Consider the following 17,029-nt stretch of genomic DNA (forward strand, 5'->3'; position numbering starts at 1 on the left):
ATTCTTGTTTGTGTGGCTATAATTTGAGATTTTTTCATTGCAAGAATAACCGATGAATAATAAATCATGTACTTTCCCTATTTTGTTTTGTTCTTAATCGCCAAAGGATCAACTAGCCCCTTGGGCATTCTATCTTTTATTCATTTCCTTTTTATCCCTCATATTCGTCGTGCACCTGTTCCTGTGAACATTCTCGTACAGAACTTCTCCCATGTCTCTATTTTCTAAACACAATGATTAAACTTTTCTAAAGCTTACATACTATGTAGGTGATCGACTTTGCAAATTCTTCCAGATTCCCTTGAGAAAGCTGGTTTTCTCTTTAAAGCCTTGAGACAGAAAAATAGATTGATTTCATGCAGTGGGTAAGTAGAAAAATGTATACAGAATAAATTTTTTAAATTGAATGAGGTCATCCCCTGAGATGTATCTTGGATTACTTATCCAAGACAAAGCAGAGAGTTGGATTTATTTTCTCCAGATGATCCCACATTGAAGAGTAGGGATAGTGACCCTCACTTTCTGTATCCAAAGAGAGCACAGACCCTCACAGGCTGATCTAGGGTACTGTGTTTAGACCTACATCCTCTTTAGAGGCTCACTTTGCAGGAACAAAAAATCATTTTGCTCTAGAGGATGGTTACAGGAAATATTCACAATGAGTCAATCAGTATCAAGATCTCCTGTTCTAGTAAACTTCTAATTAAGTGTTATGAAAATAATTTCATTTGACCAAATAAGTTTCGAAAACACTGGCTAAAAATTGCAATAGAATTCTTTATTTACCATAGGAATTTTTACAGTTTTCACTGTATGATAATATGAATTGTGAGTCCCCTAAAATGATACATTTAATATGTAATAATTCTAAAACTTATTTGACCACAGAATTTATTTTTAAAGCCATCTTAAGGGGCTAGAGCTTTGAGGAAAACATTTTGGGAGATATGGGGCTGGAACATAGCTTAATGAAGAAATTATAAATAGTATTATTCTAGATCTGTGGCTTCCAAATACTGGTCTATAACATCCAATAGCATCACAATTTGCTATAGATAATATTTGGACAATGATAATATTTAAAGGCATAAATTTCTATAAAATACTTCCTACATCTACTCAATCAGTGATCTAACGGTGGGTCAGGAGACAGTTCTATTTTTTTTTTTTTTTTTTGCGGTACGCGGGCCTCCCTCTGCGGCGGCCTCTCCCGTTGCGGAGCACACGCTCACAGGCTCCGGACGCGCAGGCTCAGCGGCCATGGCTCACGGGCCCAGCCGCTCCGCGGCACGTGGGATCCTCCCGGACCGGGGCACGAACCCGTGTCCCCTGCATCGGCAGGCAGATTCTCAACCACTGCGCCACCAGGGAAGCCCGACAGTTCTATTTTTAATAAGAGTCTTAGATAATCTTATGCTGAGTTGGGTTTGGGACCTCTTATGATAATATCCTCCTAGGTCACTGCCAACCCTGATACCACCATCTTTTCATAAAGCTCTCTCTATTCCTAGCACTCTCTTCAATGCATTCTTTACTTCTGAATTCCTAAGAGTATAGATAAGGGGGTTGAGCATGGGATTGAAAAGTCTGTGAAACAGGAAAAGATATTTCTTCTGTTCCTTGGGGTTCCCGTATCTGGGTCCAACATACATGACAATGGCTATGCCGTGAAAGAGTCCAGCCACACAGAGGTGAGATGAGTAGGTGGAGAAGGCTTTTCTTTGACGTTCCCCAGACTGGATCCTGAAGACAGCACAGAAGACACACATATATGAGATTACAATTGAGGAGAAGTGTCCCACTAGCACAGAAATCATTCCAGCCAGTACCACAGTTTCATTGATGTGTCTATCTGTACAAGCAAGTTTGAGAACAGCCATGATTTCACAGGAAAAGTGACTGATTTTCTGGGATATACAGAAGGGTAAGGGTAAAAGTAACACTAGATGAATCAAAGACAGAAGGACACCAATGGTCCAGGAAATCACCACCAGCATGATGCAGACTCTCCAGGTCATGATGGCAGAGTATCAGAGGGGCTGGCAGATGGCTACATAGTGATCATAGGACATCACCACCAGGAGAAGACATTCTGTGACAGCAAATGCCAAAAAGAGAAAGATTTGTGTCATGCAGGCAGCAAAGGAGATAGGCTTGTCAGGACTCAGGAGGTTTACCAGCATCTAGGGCATGGTGTTGCAGGCATAGGCTATGTCAACGATGGCCAGGTGTGAGAGGAAGAAGTACAGTGCAGTCTGGAGTCCAGTGAGATGAGCCTCAGGATGACCCCGTTCCCCAGCAGGGTGAAGACATAGAACAGAGAGAAGAGCCCAAAGAGAAGCATCTGAATCGTTGCATCAGGGGGAAATCCCAGTAGGATGAACTCTGTGATACCTGTCATATTGTCTCCCATATCCCTATGACACAGGAAATTCAGTTAATGTCCATGGTTAAAGAGGAGTCTTTGAAAATAGATTTATGTCAACTATATCTTTCTGTGGTATAAAAAAGTGTTCAGAAACACTTTCAGTGAATTTCTGTGTTTTTAAATGAACGTTTAAAGAATTTTTGGGGGGCTTCCCTGGTGGCGCAGTGCTAAGAATCCGCCTGCCAATGCAGGGGACATGAGTTCGAGCCCTCGTGCATGAAGATCCCACATGCCGCGGAGCAACTAAGCCCGCAAGCCACAACTACTGAGCCTGCGTGCCTAGAGCCCATGCTCCGCAACAAGAGAAGCCACCACAATAAGTCATGATGGCAGAGTATCAGAGGGGCTGGCAGATGGCTACATAGTGATCATAGGACATCACCACCAGGAGAAGACATTCTGTGACAGCAAATGCCAAAAAGAGAAAGATTTGTGTCATGCAGGCAGCAAAGGAGATAGGCTTGTCAGGACTCAGGAGGTTTACCAGCATCTAGGGCATGGTGTTGCAGGCATAGGCTATGTCAACGATGGCCAGGTGTGAGAGGAAGAAGTACAGTGCAGTCTGGAGTCCAGTGAGATGAGCCTCAGGATGACCCCGTTCCCCAGCAGGGTGAAGACATAGAACAGAGAGAAGAGCCCAAAGAGAAGCATCTGAATCGTTGCATCAGGGGGAAATCCCAGTAGGATGAACTCTGTGATACCTGTCATATTGTCTCCCATATCCCTATGACACAGGAAATTCAGTTAATGTCCATGGTTAAAGAGGAGTCTTTGAAAATAGATTTATGTCAACTATATCTTTCTGTGGTATAAAAAAGTGTTCAGAAACACTTTCAGTGAATTTCTGTGTTTTTAAATGAACGTTTAAAGAATTTTTGGGGGGCTTCCCTGGTGGCGCAGTGCTAAGAATCCGCCTGCCAATGCAGGGGACATGAGTTCGAGCCCTCGTGCATGAAGATCCCACATGCCGCGGAGCAACTAAGCCCGCAAGCCACAACTACTGAGCCTGCGTGCCTAGAGCCCATGCTCCGCAACAAGAGAAGCCACCGCAATAAGAAGCCCGCGCACCACAATGAAGAGTAGCCCCCGCTCGCCTTGCCGCAACTAGAGAAAGCCTGCAGGTAGTAGCGAAGACCCAACGCAGCTAAAAACAAATAAATAAATAAATTTTTTAAAAAAAGAATTTATTTGGTAACCCTAAAATATATACATACATACACATAAACACATATGTACATATATTTCCTTTCTTGTTAAGTTTTTAGCAGAGGCTAATTTTTCAAAAATATTGGTTTGGCCAAAAAGTTCGTTCGGGTTTTTCCGAAAGATGTTGAGACAGTACGAAAAACCCGAACAGAGTTTTTGACCAACCCAATGACTATGTTGCCACATGTTAAGAGACTATATAGTTTTTGTTTCATTCAGTGAGACACCTCATATCCTTCAAATAAATTCTGCTTTTCTTTGCTCATATTAGAGTTACTTCTGTTTTTTTTTTTTTTTTTTTTCAAAAACTATGACCCTTAACTGATACACATGCTAAAGTCCTTAAGCTGCAATATGTCTAATCTCGACTTGGAAGGGCTCATCAAGGACAGGGTATACTAAAGGTAGATGTACCATTTCCCAGATACACCATTAGCTATTAATCTCTCACCTGCCTGTCGAAACACACTTCCTACTCCTGCATCTGTTGTCACCTCCACAACTAATATTGCGCAAAATCTCTTCTTGTTCAAATATAATGACTTATTTTCAGCCTAAAATCTATTCTTTTCATATTTAGCTTTTCAAAATACTTAGATGAACATTTATATGAATGACTGAATAGATTTGTACTGTGTTGTTTATCTAAACACAAAAACAGATTCAGTAACTTTGTTAGATTTTGACTCAATATTGATAAACACTTTAGAAATACCCAGTTTTAGATACTGTCTCTGCACGTGATTGGGAATAGCTAGAGGACTTCTGTGAGGGATGCTGCAAAGGGGTCTTTAAATTCCTGGAGAGATTGAACTAAATCATCTTTCTTACTCTATGATCCCACAATTAGAATGTACGTATAAACATGATATTCCCCTTCTTGCTTAAATTTTATTCCCATTTTTTAATGTAAAATCATCTTGTCTTGAAGAGAGCAAGAGTGGGCAGTAATTCTCAATTTAAATGGCTATAAAATTATCAACCCATTTAAAAATCATCCCATTTGCCTTGTTACTGCCCTATTGCTATTCCAATGATAAGTGTCAGGTCCAGAAGTTTGAAAATAAAATAATTTGGCATTTATTGATTTCCTATTACATACCTACCATTGTTCTGAGGGTGAAGCTATCAATGATAGGAACTCTGAACTCATACTAACTGCTTAGACTCTGGTCTCATAATACTGTACCTAAATACATAACTATTTGGACACTTATCCAATAACTGAATATTTGTCCTTATATATTTAGATATTTGACTTCCCTCTATATGTGGTACTTTAAGCCTAGTTTTTAAAATAAAAAGGTACTGGACTTTTTTGATTAATATTAAACATTTACCAGAAAGTCATACACACTTATCTCGTTACCTTAAAAACAGCTACCAGTAAAAAACAACCATTCATATATTGATTATATTAACCTATTGCTATATTGCTTAATAGTATCTTTTACTCAGCCTACTATTTATACTATCAATGAGAAAAATTTGAGCATTAATAAAAATATACTTTTGCATGATATGGAAGAGCGACAGTGAAAGCTAACAGGCAATGAAAATGATGTCAAAATATATTTGACCAGAACTCACAAAAGTAATTAAGAAACTTGTGTATCTAGGGATGATTTCTGTGTAAGGACCTCACAAAATCTTCATGCAGAAAAAGCAAACATACCTGGTGTGGCTAAATTTCCTGATGGTGCTGGAAGGCTTGCTCCTCCTCTGAGAACTGCCAAGGAAGGATATTGGCTTTTCATGTTGCCTAAGAGAAGAGAAGGCTTTGTTCATTTATTATCTCCACAGGGCACCTTCTCAATTGTCATGAGGGCTTTGTGTAGGGCATGAGACAGTAGGTCTCACTTACACCAGTGTGCTCCCTATAGAGGCGTAAAGAAGCCAACCACTGTTCCCCTTCTGAGACTGAAGAGGATTGGCAGTCTCTGTCTCTGAGGAAGCCAGAGAAATAGCGAGATCTTTAGAGGTTACGATAAGAACAGGAAATACCTTCATAATTAAAAGGATACACACATATTAAGTTATACTCTGGTGACCCCATGAATATTACAGGTACCCAAATACAGGAATTTATTATAGTTTCATGAATTTTTATGTTGTTCCAGCTCCCAAACATTCAAGAGGCACTCAGGAGATGCAGAGATTCATCCCTGGTTATTGTCTGACAGTGAAATAGAAACTTGACATTAATTCCCAAAGCCATATTTCTTTTAGTGTACATAGTTTTGTTTCCCAGCTTCTGTGAACCTTATGGGAGAATAAACTTGTATTCAAAGGTAATAACCATTAAATCATGTTAGATAGCAACTCAGAAGCTACATCCTTGAGCACAGATCTGGAAATGTGTGGGCACCCCTGTTAGGGTTTCACGTTGGACATGCCCTGCAGCTTGTTGATCTGTCTGGAGGATGAATGACTAAGGCACAAGGGCTGAGTGAAGCTTACTTTTGAAAAATTTCCCTTTTTGATAATTTCTGGACCTGCCCTTATGGGAAAGATAGAGGTCTGTAAAGGCAGAGGGCCAACTCCTGTCCTCTTTACCCTTATGGTGGGGCTGGTTATATGTATTCTACCTATCAGAGTAGGCAAATACTACTATCACAGTCTATACTGAAGGAATACAGTATTCCAATTCTTCAGGGTGTTATCAACAATCCACTGCCTTAAATCTGTGTGTCAAGTTACAGTTTCTATCAGGTCTACAAGTTCTGAGCAATACAATGTGTGTTGGGAACCAGTGAATCCCTTGGTCATTTGCCCTTTGTCACTTCCTCTGCTGTGAAATGGGCCTATTGGACTGAGGTGATACTATGTGGGAAACCGTATCAGAAATCAGATAATCTAATGGCCCTCCAATAGAGGTACTAATCAAGATACCGCACACAAGAAAGGGAAAGTCATACTTGTGACGTGTATCATCTGCACTCACAGTGAATTATCGCCCTTTGTAGGGTAGAAAGAATCAGCATGCCACCAACTGACTTATCGGTCTCCTTAAGATGAAGGTACCGTATTGAGGGCCCAGCATTGGTCTTTGCTGCTAACAGAACAGATACTCAGCACAGTAGAGCAGCCTTGGTGAGGTGCAGACTGTGCTGGTGCAAAGCCCCCACCTCTGTTACCATGCCTAATGCATTTGTGTGCTCACTGTGTAATCACTGGAGTGGCTGAAAGCAGAGGCTGCCTGACACTTACTGGCTATACCTGGTTGTTTAATGCCTCTTCTGCAATGATGCCTCTGGTTGGCATGAATATGGGATGTACAGATTCGTACACTTTGTGTACCATCCCACATCTTTTTCCCATACCTCCATTCATCCAATATTCCAGCTGTCCTCCTTCCAGATCCATTATAAGCCAATCAACCCATTTGCCATTTTTCAGGAGTCCATGAATATTCTTATCACAGGAAACTTTTCTCTCCACAAGGTAGAGGAACAGTTGAATGGCTAGCTATGGGCAATGACAAGTTTACCCTCATTAATTACCTTTAAGGCCCCCCACCTGAGTGTTACATATATTGCACCAATATATCTAGCCAAATCATCCTTGTATCAGGCCTTTCTTCCTAAATTGTCAGCTGGTTGTAGGAAATCTCTTGGAGATAATACACACGTGTGCACACACACATACACAAAAATACAAACATACATTAGAGAGAAGCATCAGTGATATAGGTGATATGGGGATCTGGGCCAACCGTCCATCCAACTTACTTTGTCTTCTGCACATACTCTTGACCTAAGTTATACCACATTCAGTATGTGATGCATGATGGCTGTGATCACTCTATCCTATGATTTGGTGGGTCTGATAGCATCTCAGTTCAAGACAGGCAACTCTGGATTTATAGTAACTTGATACTCTATAATTAGTCTCTCCCAAGTCTCAGCAAGATGTGAGGAATGGTGTTGAGAAAGGTGTATTGTCTTCTGCTGGAGATGGAAAGCCTTGATGCAGAGTCCCTGTGGCCTCTCCCATGTTTCACCCATTGGGGCTTCCCAGAGACATCTTTATCTACCAGAGATACCTTCAGATCCACGTGGTCTGCCAGTCAAAAGTTCCAAGTGCTAGAGCTATAAATATTAAATGTATAGTTCAATGAATTTTCATATATCAATACACGTGTGTAAGCACCATCCAGACAAAAGTACAGAGCATTTCCATCACAAGAGAAAACTCCTGTGACCACCTCATTGCTAGAAATCACTTTCCTACTCCGAGGTAACCACTATGCTGACTTCCATCACATAGATTAGTTTTGCCTGTTTCTGAATCTCATATAAATAAATTACACACTATGGATGCTTTTGTCTCTGGCTTCTTTGACCCAATATAATGTTTTTGAGATTCACCCACGTTGTTTGGGTATCACAAGTTCATTCTTTTTTATGCTGCGTAATATTCAATATGAACGTTCCAAAATTCATTCTACTGTTGATGGACATTTGGGTTATTTCTAGTTTTTGGCTATTGTAACTAAAGTTTCTATGAATATTCTTATACGTGTCTTCACTGGGTATATACCAAGGAATAGCATTACCAAACCATAGGATAGGCACACATTTATTTTTAGTAGGTGTTGCCAAACAGTTTTCCAGTGTGGATTTATAATTTTACATTCCTACCAGCACTTGATATTAATTTTGTAATTTTAACCATTGTGGTATTTCTCTGTGATTTTATTTATATTTTATTGATGAGTAATTGTATTGAACACATTATCATATGCTCATTGACCTTTTGGATATCCTTTTGTATGAAGTGCCTGTTCAAATCTTTTGCCCAATTTTTGAGGTTTTTTTTTTTTTTTTTTTTCCTCTTGTTGATTTGTAAGCATTCTTTAAAGAGTCTGGACGTAAGCATTTTGTTGAATATAGGTACTGAGGATATCTTTTTCCAGAATGTGGCTTCCCCACTGGTAACATCTCTCAAAACTATGATACAATATCATAATCACTATATTGTCAAGGTGAATAACATTTTCATCAGCACAAGAATCTCTCATGTTGCCTTTTTCTAGCCACATCGACTTCTCTCCCACACCCACTCTGTCCTTAACCACAAATCTGTTCTATATTTCTATAATTTTGATATTTCAAAATTGTTATATAAATGTAGTCATACAATGTGATTAGTATATAATCTATTGTGCTTGGCTTCCCCCCCTGCACCCCCCACCCCGCTTAGCATAATTCTCTGGAGATTCAACCAGGTTGATACATGTATCAGTGGTCTGCTCCTTTGTATTACTGAGCAGTATTCTATGTATCCCAGTTTAACTATTCACCTGTTGATGGACATCTGGATTGTTTCAGTTTTGAGCTATTACAAAAAAACCTGCTATAAACATACACGTACAGGGTCTTTTTTGGGGGGCGGGGTGTGTTTGTGTAAACATAAGTCTTCGCTTTCCTAAATTTGATTTTTGGTAATTTTAAAATTATGAATTAAATTTTCTTAATTCATATTATATGGTTATAGTGCTATGAAAATTGTCTATTCATATTGGGTGAGTTGTGATTGTTGTTTTTGAGGAAGTGTTCCATTTTGTCTAAGTGTTCAAATTTATATGTGTTGAGTTGTTTATCATTTCCTTTATTATCCTTTGATGTCTGCAGTGATGCCCTGTTTCATTCTGATATTTTTAGGTTGTGTCTTTTCCTTATAAATCCTGCTAGAGGTTCCTAAATTTTATTGATTCGTTAAAAAAAACAGCTCTTTGCTTCACTGATTTACCTATTTTTTTTTTTTTGCTTTAAATTTCAGTGTCTTCTGTTCTAATCTTCATTAATTCCCACCCTCTGCTTGCTTTGAATTTATTTTGCTCTTCTTTTTCTAGGTTCTTGAGGTAAGGACATCTATTACTCATCTGAAACTTTTCCTCTTTCCTAATGTACACATTTATTGGTATGTTTCCCTCTCTAAACTTTGAAATGTTGTTTTTATTTTCATTCAGTTCAATATATTTTCTTTATTTCTCTTGAGACTTCTTCTTTGACTTATAAATTTTTTTAAGTGTATTTTAAAATTTCCAAGTGTTGGAGATTTTTCTTTCTTAAATTGATTTCTAGTTTGATTCCATTGTGGCTGTCCTCCGCAACGGGAGAGGCCACAGCAGAAGGAGGCCCGCATACCACCAAAAAAAAATAAAAAAAATAAAAAATAAATTTGGTGAGGTGTTTTTACAGGCTAGAATAGATCTATCTGTTCTGTCAGCAATTGAAAAGAATGTGCATTCTGCTGTTGTTCTATAAATTTTATGGAATGTTCTATAAATGACTATTAGATTCTTTTTGTTGATGGATCTGTTGAGTTCTTCCATATTCTTGCTGATTTTCTCTCTAGTTGTTCTATCAGTTTTTGAAATGGCAGTGCTGATGTCTCTAACCATGTGTGGATTTGTCTACATTTTTGCATCATATATTTTGAAGCTCTTTTGTTTGGTGATACACATTTAGGATTGCTATGTCTACTTGGTGGATTAAACTTTTTATTACGTAAAGTTCCTCTTTGTTTCTGAAAATTTTCTTTGCTTTATCTCATATTAATATAGCTACTCCTGCTTTCCTTCCATTAATGTTTACATGATATATCTTTTTCCATTCTTTAAGTCCACCCACCTATGTTGTTAAACTTGAAGTGAGTTTCTCATAGACAGCATTCAAGAAACAGATAGAAGTAAGGGTCATGCTTTTTAATACACTGTCATTCTCTGTCTTTCAATTAATGCATCTAGACCATTTATATTAAATCTAATTATTGATACTTTAGGGCTTAAGTCTTACTTTTTTTGTTTTGTTTTCAGTCTCAACTCTCTATTTTTTATTTTTCCTGTGGGTTACTTAAATATTGTTTTAGAATTCCATTTTGATTTATCTATAGTGTTTTTAGTGTATTTCTTTGTATAGCTTTTTGGTTGCTTTTTATAGTTTAGTGCTTGGTCTAGATATTATATTATATATATGTGTATGTGTATATATGTATATATAATAAGTCAATTGATGTCAATTTTTTTACCAGTTTGAAGTATAGAAATATTATCTCCTTTTGCATCTTTCTCCAATTTATAATTTTCTTCAATATTTCCTCTACATAAATTTAGAAAAGTACCAAAAAAAGCTATAATTTTGGCTTGAACTATCAAACATAATTGAGAAACTCAAGAGGATAAGGAAAACCTATGGAATTTACTCATAATTTTTCTTACCATGTTCTTTCTTCCTAATATTCCAAGTTTCCTTTTTTTCTGTTTAGAGAATTCATTTTTAAAGATCAGCTTTGTTGTGTATAGAATCCTATGTTGACAGTTTTCAATTTCAGTAATTTAAGATGGTATTCCATTTTATTTTGTCTTCCATGTTTGTTAAGAAGTCATCTATAATCTTATTGCTGTTCCCTTGAAAGTAATGGACTTTTTTTTTTTCCTGGCCAGTTGTAATATTTTTTCTTTACCTTTCATTTTCAGCAGTTTGACTAATATATTTCTCAGTGAGGTTTTACTTATATTTATCCTGTTTGAGTTCTCCCAAGCTTCTTAAATCAGTGTGTTGATATTGCCTATCAGATTTTAGAACTTCTTGTCATTATTTTTTTTCAAGTAATTCACCTGTCCCATTTTTTCCTCTTTTTTCCTTATGGGACTCCAATTACATGTATGTTAGACCTTTTGACTCTTTCTTACAACTCCATTTTGCCCTCTTGAGTTCTTTATTTTGTTCTCTCTTTAGTTTTGGCAATATATATTGAACTGTTTTTAACTTCACTAATCTTGACATCAGTTGTAGCCTGTCTTCTGTAAAATACATCTAATGAGTTATTTGTCAGATTTCTTTCGTGGAAAGATTTAGAATGGTAACTAGACTTTTAAAATCAGATTCTTATTTTCAATCGAAATACTACATGTTGTCATCTATTCTCCCCTTTATTTCCTTTATATCAATTATAGATATTTTAATATCCTTTTCTATTAACTCCAATATCTGAATGATCTGTGAGTTTTTTCCTAGTAACTTATTATCTCTTATCAATCATTTTTTGCATGTTTAGGGATTTTCTTAAATGAAGTTATGGATAATATGCTATAGAAACTCTCAAGAGTTTTGAGATTTTTTTTTTTCTGGAGAGCAGTTAGACTACTTGAAGATCACCTTGCTCCTCTTAAGGCTTAGTTTTAAGCTATGTTATGGTAAGTAACATAGCCCCTAATCCCAGGACATGGGAATTCTCCCAAGACATGGAATTTCTAGAGCCCCATCTGAGTTTCTAAGTTTTGTTTTTTTCTGTTTGCTTTTGACCAATCTCTTCCCATTCTGGCTGGATCTGAACTCTAACATCTTCCCAGGAATTTGTGAGTTTTTTTTCTTCTTTCAGTCTTCCAGCTGCTGCTTTCTGCTAGGTCTCTCCTTAGTCCATTTTCACATAGCTAGGGAGTTAACTCAGGAAACAAATGTCATTTTAACATGACTATGTCTAGGATTCTCTCTCTATTGCTCTCCTCATATGGGATGTTGACCCCCAATTCCTAACTGATTTAGCAGCCTTGAACTCTAATCACTGCTTCCTCTGGTCACCAAGACCACTGATCCCTCCTTGGGTTCCATATTCCTGTACAAAGTCCAGGAAAATGCCTTCCTGGGAGAGTTTGGACCAATGTATTCACCTCATATGCATCCCCTCCATTTCTTCAACAATTGACAAAAATTGTTTTCTATATGTTGTTGAGATTTTATAGCTATATATGGTGGGAGGGTAAATCTAATACCAGCTATTTTGGTATAGTCAAGACACATACTAATTTATTTTTAATGTGAATCTAGAAAGTCTTTTCCCTGCACTTAAAATTTTAATTAAAATATAGTAGTTACAAGATTACTGAAAAAAAGCGGTTTTAATAATTTGGTTTCATGAGGGAAAAAACTCATCCAGGAGTGGAAAGTTTGTTTTAGAAGTAACGGTCATTTTGCATGACATTTTCTGGAAGTCCCACTCCATGCATAATCATTTGTGTGGTTTATCTTTGCCCATTAAGAAGTCAAGTCTCTAATATGTTACTATATTCCACTATATATTTGTTTACTATTTAACTTTTTATTTTTTTAATGGTTGAGAGACATAATAAGGTGAAATATTATTGCCTGAAAATACTCTGCTACTCTGGAAAATAAAAAGGCAGAAGCTTCAGGGAAAACCTTGTTAAGAGATATAAAAATAGTAGAAAAGTGAGGTAATTCAAGAATAAATCTGCCTTTAATTATGCATGTTGTAAAACATAAATGGGAGAATAAAAGAGAATGTAGGTGAGAGGTAAAAATGAAAGCAGAAGTAAAGGAGGGATGGAAACATTTCTATAATGGGTTATGAGACAGTATTATCTGTTTTTGGTCAATACTAAGTATTTTTCAACTCTTGTCAGAGAACTTGGAAATTATTCGCTATCCAACAGTGAATCCCAGTCCTGTCTTCACTTGACTCGTAACTGGTATTGTAGAGACATTTAGTTCTTCAATGATTGTATGTATTGAGCAACATTCTGCAGCCAGGAATTTTCCTTCTGGGTGTTCATTTCCCTGAAAAATAACCCTTGTTACCAGGCGATGTGAATGCTTATGATTGAATTGGTTACTTAGTGTAATGACATTGTTTCAATAATTAAACAACAAGAATTTAAAAAATAAGCTATTAATCCATTTCTTGAAAAATTGTGCTCTTTAGATTTTTATGGCTTTAAGCATATTGATAATCCAGATGTCTCATCTCTGAATAAAAACGCTGAACACCAGAGATGAAACTTGCACATCAAAATTTTTCCTATTTTCAAGTAGTGTCTTGGACAATTCAGATTCTCTTATCAAATTTTGCTGTTAGGTAATTTTTCTGATCTTGAAGTCATCCTCCAATCACATCCCAAAGGAAGAAGGCTCTACTTAGCCAAAAGTTCTATCCACCCCTCACATGGACCTCTTCTGCCCTTCCCTCCATGAAGCACCCTTCACCTTAGCATTCCTGAGGCTGTAGATGAGGGGGTTCAGCATTGGACTGAAGAGACTGTGAAAAATAACAGCTTTTTCTCTTATTTCCTCTTTGACTAGAGTATGGGGACCATATCAGTGCCATGTCAGTGCCAAAGAAAAGCCCAACCACACCATGGTGGGAGGAGCAGGTGAAGAAAGAAGGCTTTTCTTCAGCCCTCTCCTGACTGGATCCTCAAGATGGTCCAGAGGCTGCTAGAATAGGAGATCAGCACCAAGCAAAGGGACCTAAGACAAATACACAGGCAGCAAAGATGACAGCTTCACTGATCCATGGGTCAGCACAGGCCAGTTTGAGGACAGGTAGGATTTCCTAGAAGACATGGTCCACTTCCTAGGACTCACAGAAGGACAACCTTAGAAGGAGAATTGCATGTACCAGAGTCAGAATCAATCCACATGTCCAGGAAGGGATGGCCAGGACCGTGCATGCTCTCCAGTTCATGATGACAGTGTACCGGAGGGGACGACAAATTGCCGCAAACCTATCGTAGAACATCACCATGAACGTCAGGCACTCCATGTGAGCAAAAGTCAAATACAAAAATGTCTGCATTATGCATGGAACAAAAGAGAGGGTTCTATTCAGGTCTGCTAAGTTTACCAACATCCCAGGGACGCTGTTGGAAGCATAGGTAAGAGAGGAAGAATTACACTAGGGTGTGCAGTCTGGGATGCAGATGAGTCCAGAGGTCATGCCATTCCCCAGCAGGCTGAAGGCAGAAAATAGAGAGAACATCCAGAAGAGGAACACTTCCATCTCTGCACTGAGTGGAAATCCTATCAAGATTTGACCCATGTCATATCTAAAGATAGTCTGCCAAGGACAGAAGGATGACAGAAAGATTAGTCTAAAGAATTAATAAAAATTGAAGTTATTTAATTCAAAAGAATTCAGAGGAAACACATACTAATTTCTGTTCTGTTTCAATTATTTTCAGTCTTAATGTAGCAAATATTTCAGAACCACATTTATAAAGGAAGAGCAAAGTATTTACCATAGTGTAAAAATAATATTGTGGGGTAATAGAGTCAGTCATTTTATTCTTGATCCTCTACTTCGCTTTTCTGTTTCCTTATAGAGAAACTAATTATTTCAGTACTTTAACAATATTTACATGAACTGGTGATTTATTTTTAGCTTAAAAAATCTTACAATTCTAGAATTATATTTTAGTTATTCGCTTAGTACCTTTACTTATTTTTCTTTCTGTATGAAAAATTTGCTTTCACCTCATGATTTTAGGTCACAGGTTACAGTTTCAAAAGACTGAGTCATAGTGAAAATAAGAAGATCCATGGCATATCTGATGATATGATATTCAATTTTCTACTTCTTTCTAGAAATAGAAAAATAAAATGTCATATAAATGACTAAGAAATCTATGATGTAAAGGTAAGCATTTTAATTATTTTGATATGTGAATATCTAGTCTCTGTAATACATATATATCTACCAGCTATATATTAGAAATTTTAAAAAGTGATAAGAAACAAATATTATACCTATCCTTTGTTTTTTCTTTGGCAATAACATTTATGAACACTTTCTCATGTGAAAAATCTTCTATGACATTTATTTAACAGTGGAGCGTTTTTCTTTTTCATTCATACATACAATGTAACTTAGTGAATCCCATTTTTTTACAATTAAGTTATGGACTATGTCCATTTTACTCGCCATGATGCGTTATGGGGAAAAAAATGTACATGCATGTGTGTATGTGTGCGATATATGTGTGTATATATACAAAATGTGTATGTATGTGTGTCTGTCTGTCTAACTATCTATCTATCTATCCTTTAAATTAAAAGCTTAGGATATATTCCTAGGAATGGAACTGGTGAGGCAAAGGATGCTTTATTTGCTTGTTAAGAAAGAAGTAAAAGCAAGCCAAGCAGTTAGATAATCTAAAGCTTCACCTGGGCAAGAAAGCCTCAGTGAGAAATGTGACTGACAGCAGTTTGTAAAGCTTAATTCATCCTTCCCTGGTAGTTGCCCTACCTGAAGGGCATTTCTATCATGCTGACTCCTAAGAGGCATTCTCTTTAAAGCTCTGGCTCAAACGGGGAATAATCTGCTACTTTGGGGGTTTTCTTACAATTACTTGATAAGTGGTAAATAAGAAAACAACAACAAAAGAAAAATAGAGGGCTTTCCTGGTGGTGCAGTGGTTGAGAGTCCGCCTGCCGATGCAGGGGACGCGGGTTCGTGCCCCGGTCTGGGAGGATCCCACATGCCGCGGAGCGGCTGGGCCCGTGAGCCGTGGCCGCTGGGCCTGCGCGTCCGGAGCCTGTGCTCCGCAGCGGGAGAGGCCACAACAGTGAGAGGCCCGCGTACCACAAAAAAAAAAAAAAGAAAGAAAAAAGAAAAAAGAAAAATAGAGACTCCTTCAACTTGAATTCAACCTGTGTGGTGGAGAAGGAGAGCTGTGACTTCAAGAGAGGACTGTTTTGCCCCGGGTGCCAGTAGGTAGCCTCCAGCAATCAGCTCCCTCAGGGCTACCTAGACTGCAGAGATGCCTCATCCCATCACAGACTGCGCGTGTGCTTCTGGTGCTGCCTACAACCCATGGCTGGTGTGGGGGGGTATTTAATGGCCCCACCATCTGGGCCAAGGTGGGAAAAATGTGTTTCACAGTTGACTGTGGGGTTGAATGAGCCTTTGTTGCACTGACACTGCAGGTTTCCTGCCTCCCCTTCATTCTCCAGTGTTACTCCCTAATAAATATCCTGCATGCCAAACTCCATCGTGGTGTCTGCTTCTGCAGGATCCCAGGGGACAATCTGACTAACAATACGCAGACCTTGATCCTCCCATATCACCAACCTTGAGACCTCGTCTCATTCTACCCTCTGCCTTGAGCCTTGATTTAACTGCCCTCAAATCCCAAAGGGTTGACATACATCAGACACATCCTGTTTTCATATCTTACTTTCTAGGTTTTTGAAGTTTTCCAAACGGCAACTCCTTCATACACACTGCATTTTAATCCTCCTACATGACACTCAGCTGCCACAACACAACACAACACAACAGCTACTCCTTGAGCCTTCAGTGTCTTGTATAGCAATATGGATTTTACACTCAAACAACTTCAGATGAGGGCAAGGCAGCCCACTATGATCTTGTAGCTGTGCCTGTGGAACATAATAGACCACAGTAGGGAAACAGATGAAGGTGCATTTCAGCTCCTAACTCCTTTAGCTTGGAAATGACTTGTTACTTTTGCTCACCTTTTAGGCCAGAAACAGTCATATGTAGTCATTCTGATTTTTTTTTTTAATTTTTATTTATTATTTATTTTTGGCTGCATTGGGTCTTCATTGCTGCGCGAGGGCTTTTCTC

The 17,029-nt window shown here is 38.0% G+C and overlaps 1 protein-coding gene and 1 pseudogene across 1 annotated transcript; both read right to left on the reverse strand.

The window, feature by feature from the left end:
* Positions 1 to 1,487: 1,487 nt before the first annotated feature.
* LOC102995025 (olfactory receptor 13-like) lies at positions 1,488 to 3,148 on the reverse strand. Its single transcript, XM_055084679.1, is given in 2 exon segments — positions 1,488 to 2,255; positions 2,984 to 3,148. Coding segments are annotated over 2 exon segments (933 nt in total).
* A 10,016-nt stretch (positions 3,149 to 13,164) lies between these two features.
* On the reverse strand, positions 13,165 to 15,364 carry LOC102996129 (olfactory receptor 2A2-like; annotated as a pseudogene).
* Positions 15,365 to 17,029: the final 1,665 nt, after the last annotated feature.

The sequence above is a fragment of the Physeter macrocephalus genome, chromosome 5 (assembly GCF_002837175.3).
Source record: "Physeter macrocephalus isolate SW-GA chromosome 5, ASM283717v5, whole genome shotgun sequence".
Lineage (NCBI taxonomy): Eukaryota > Metazoa > Chordata > Mammalia > Artiodactyla > Physeteridae > Physeter > Physeter macrocephalus.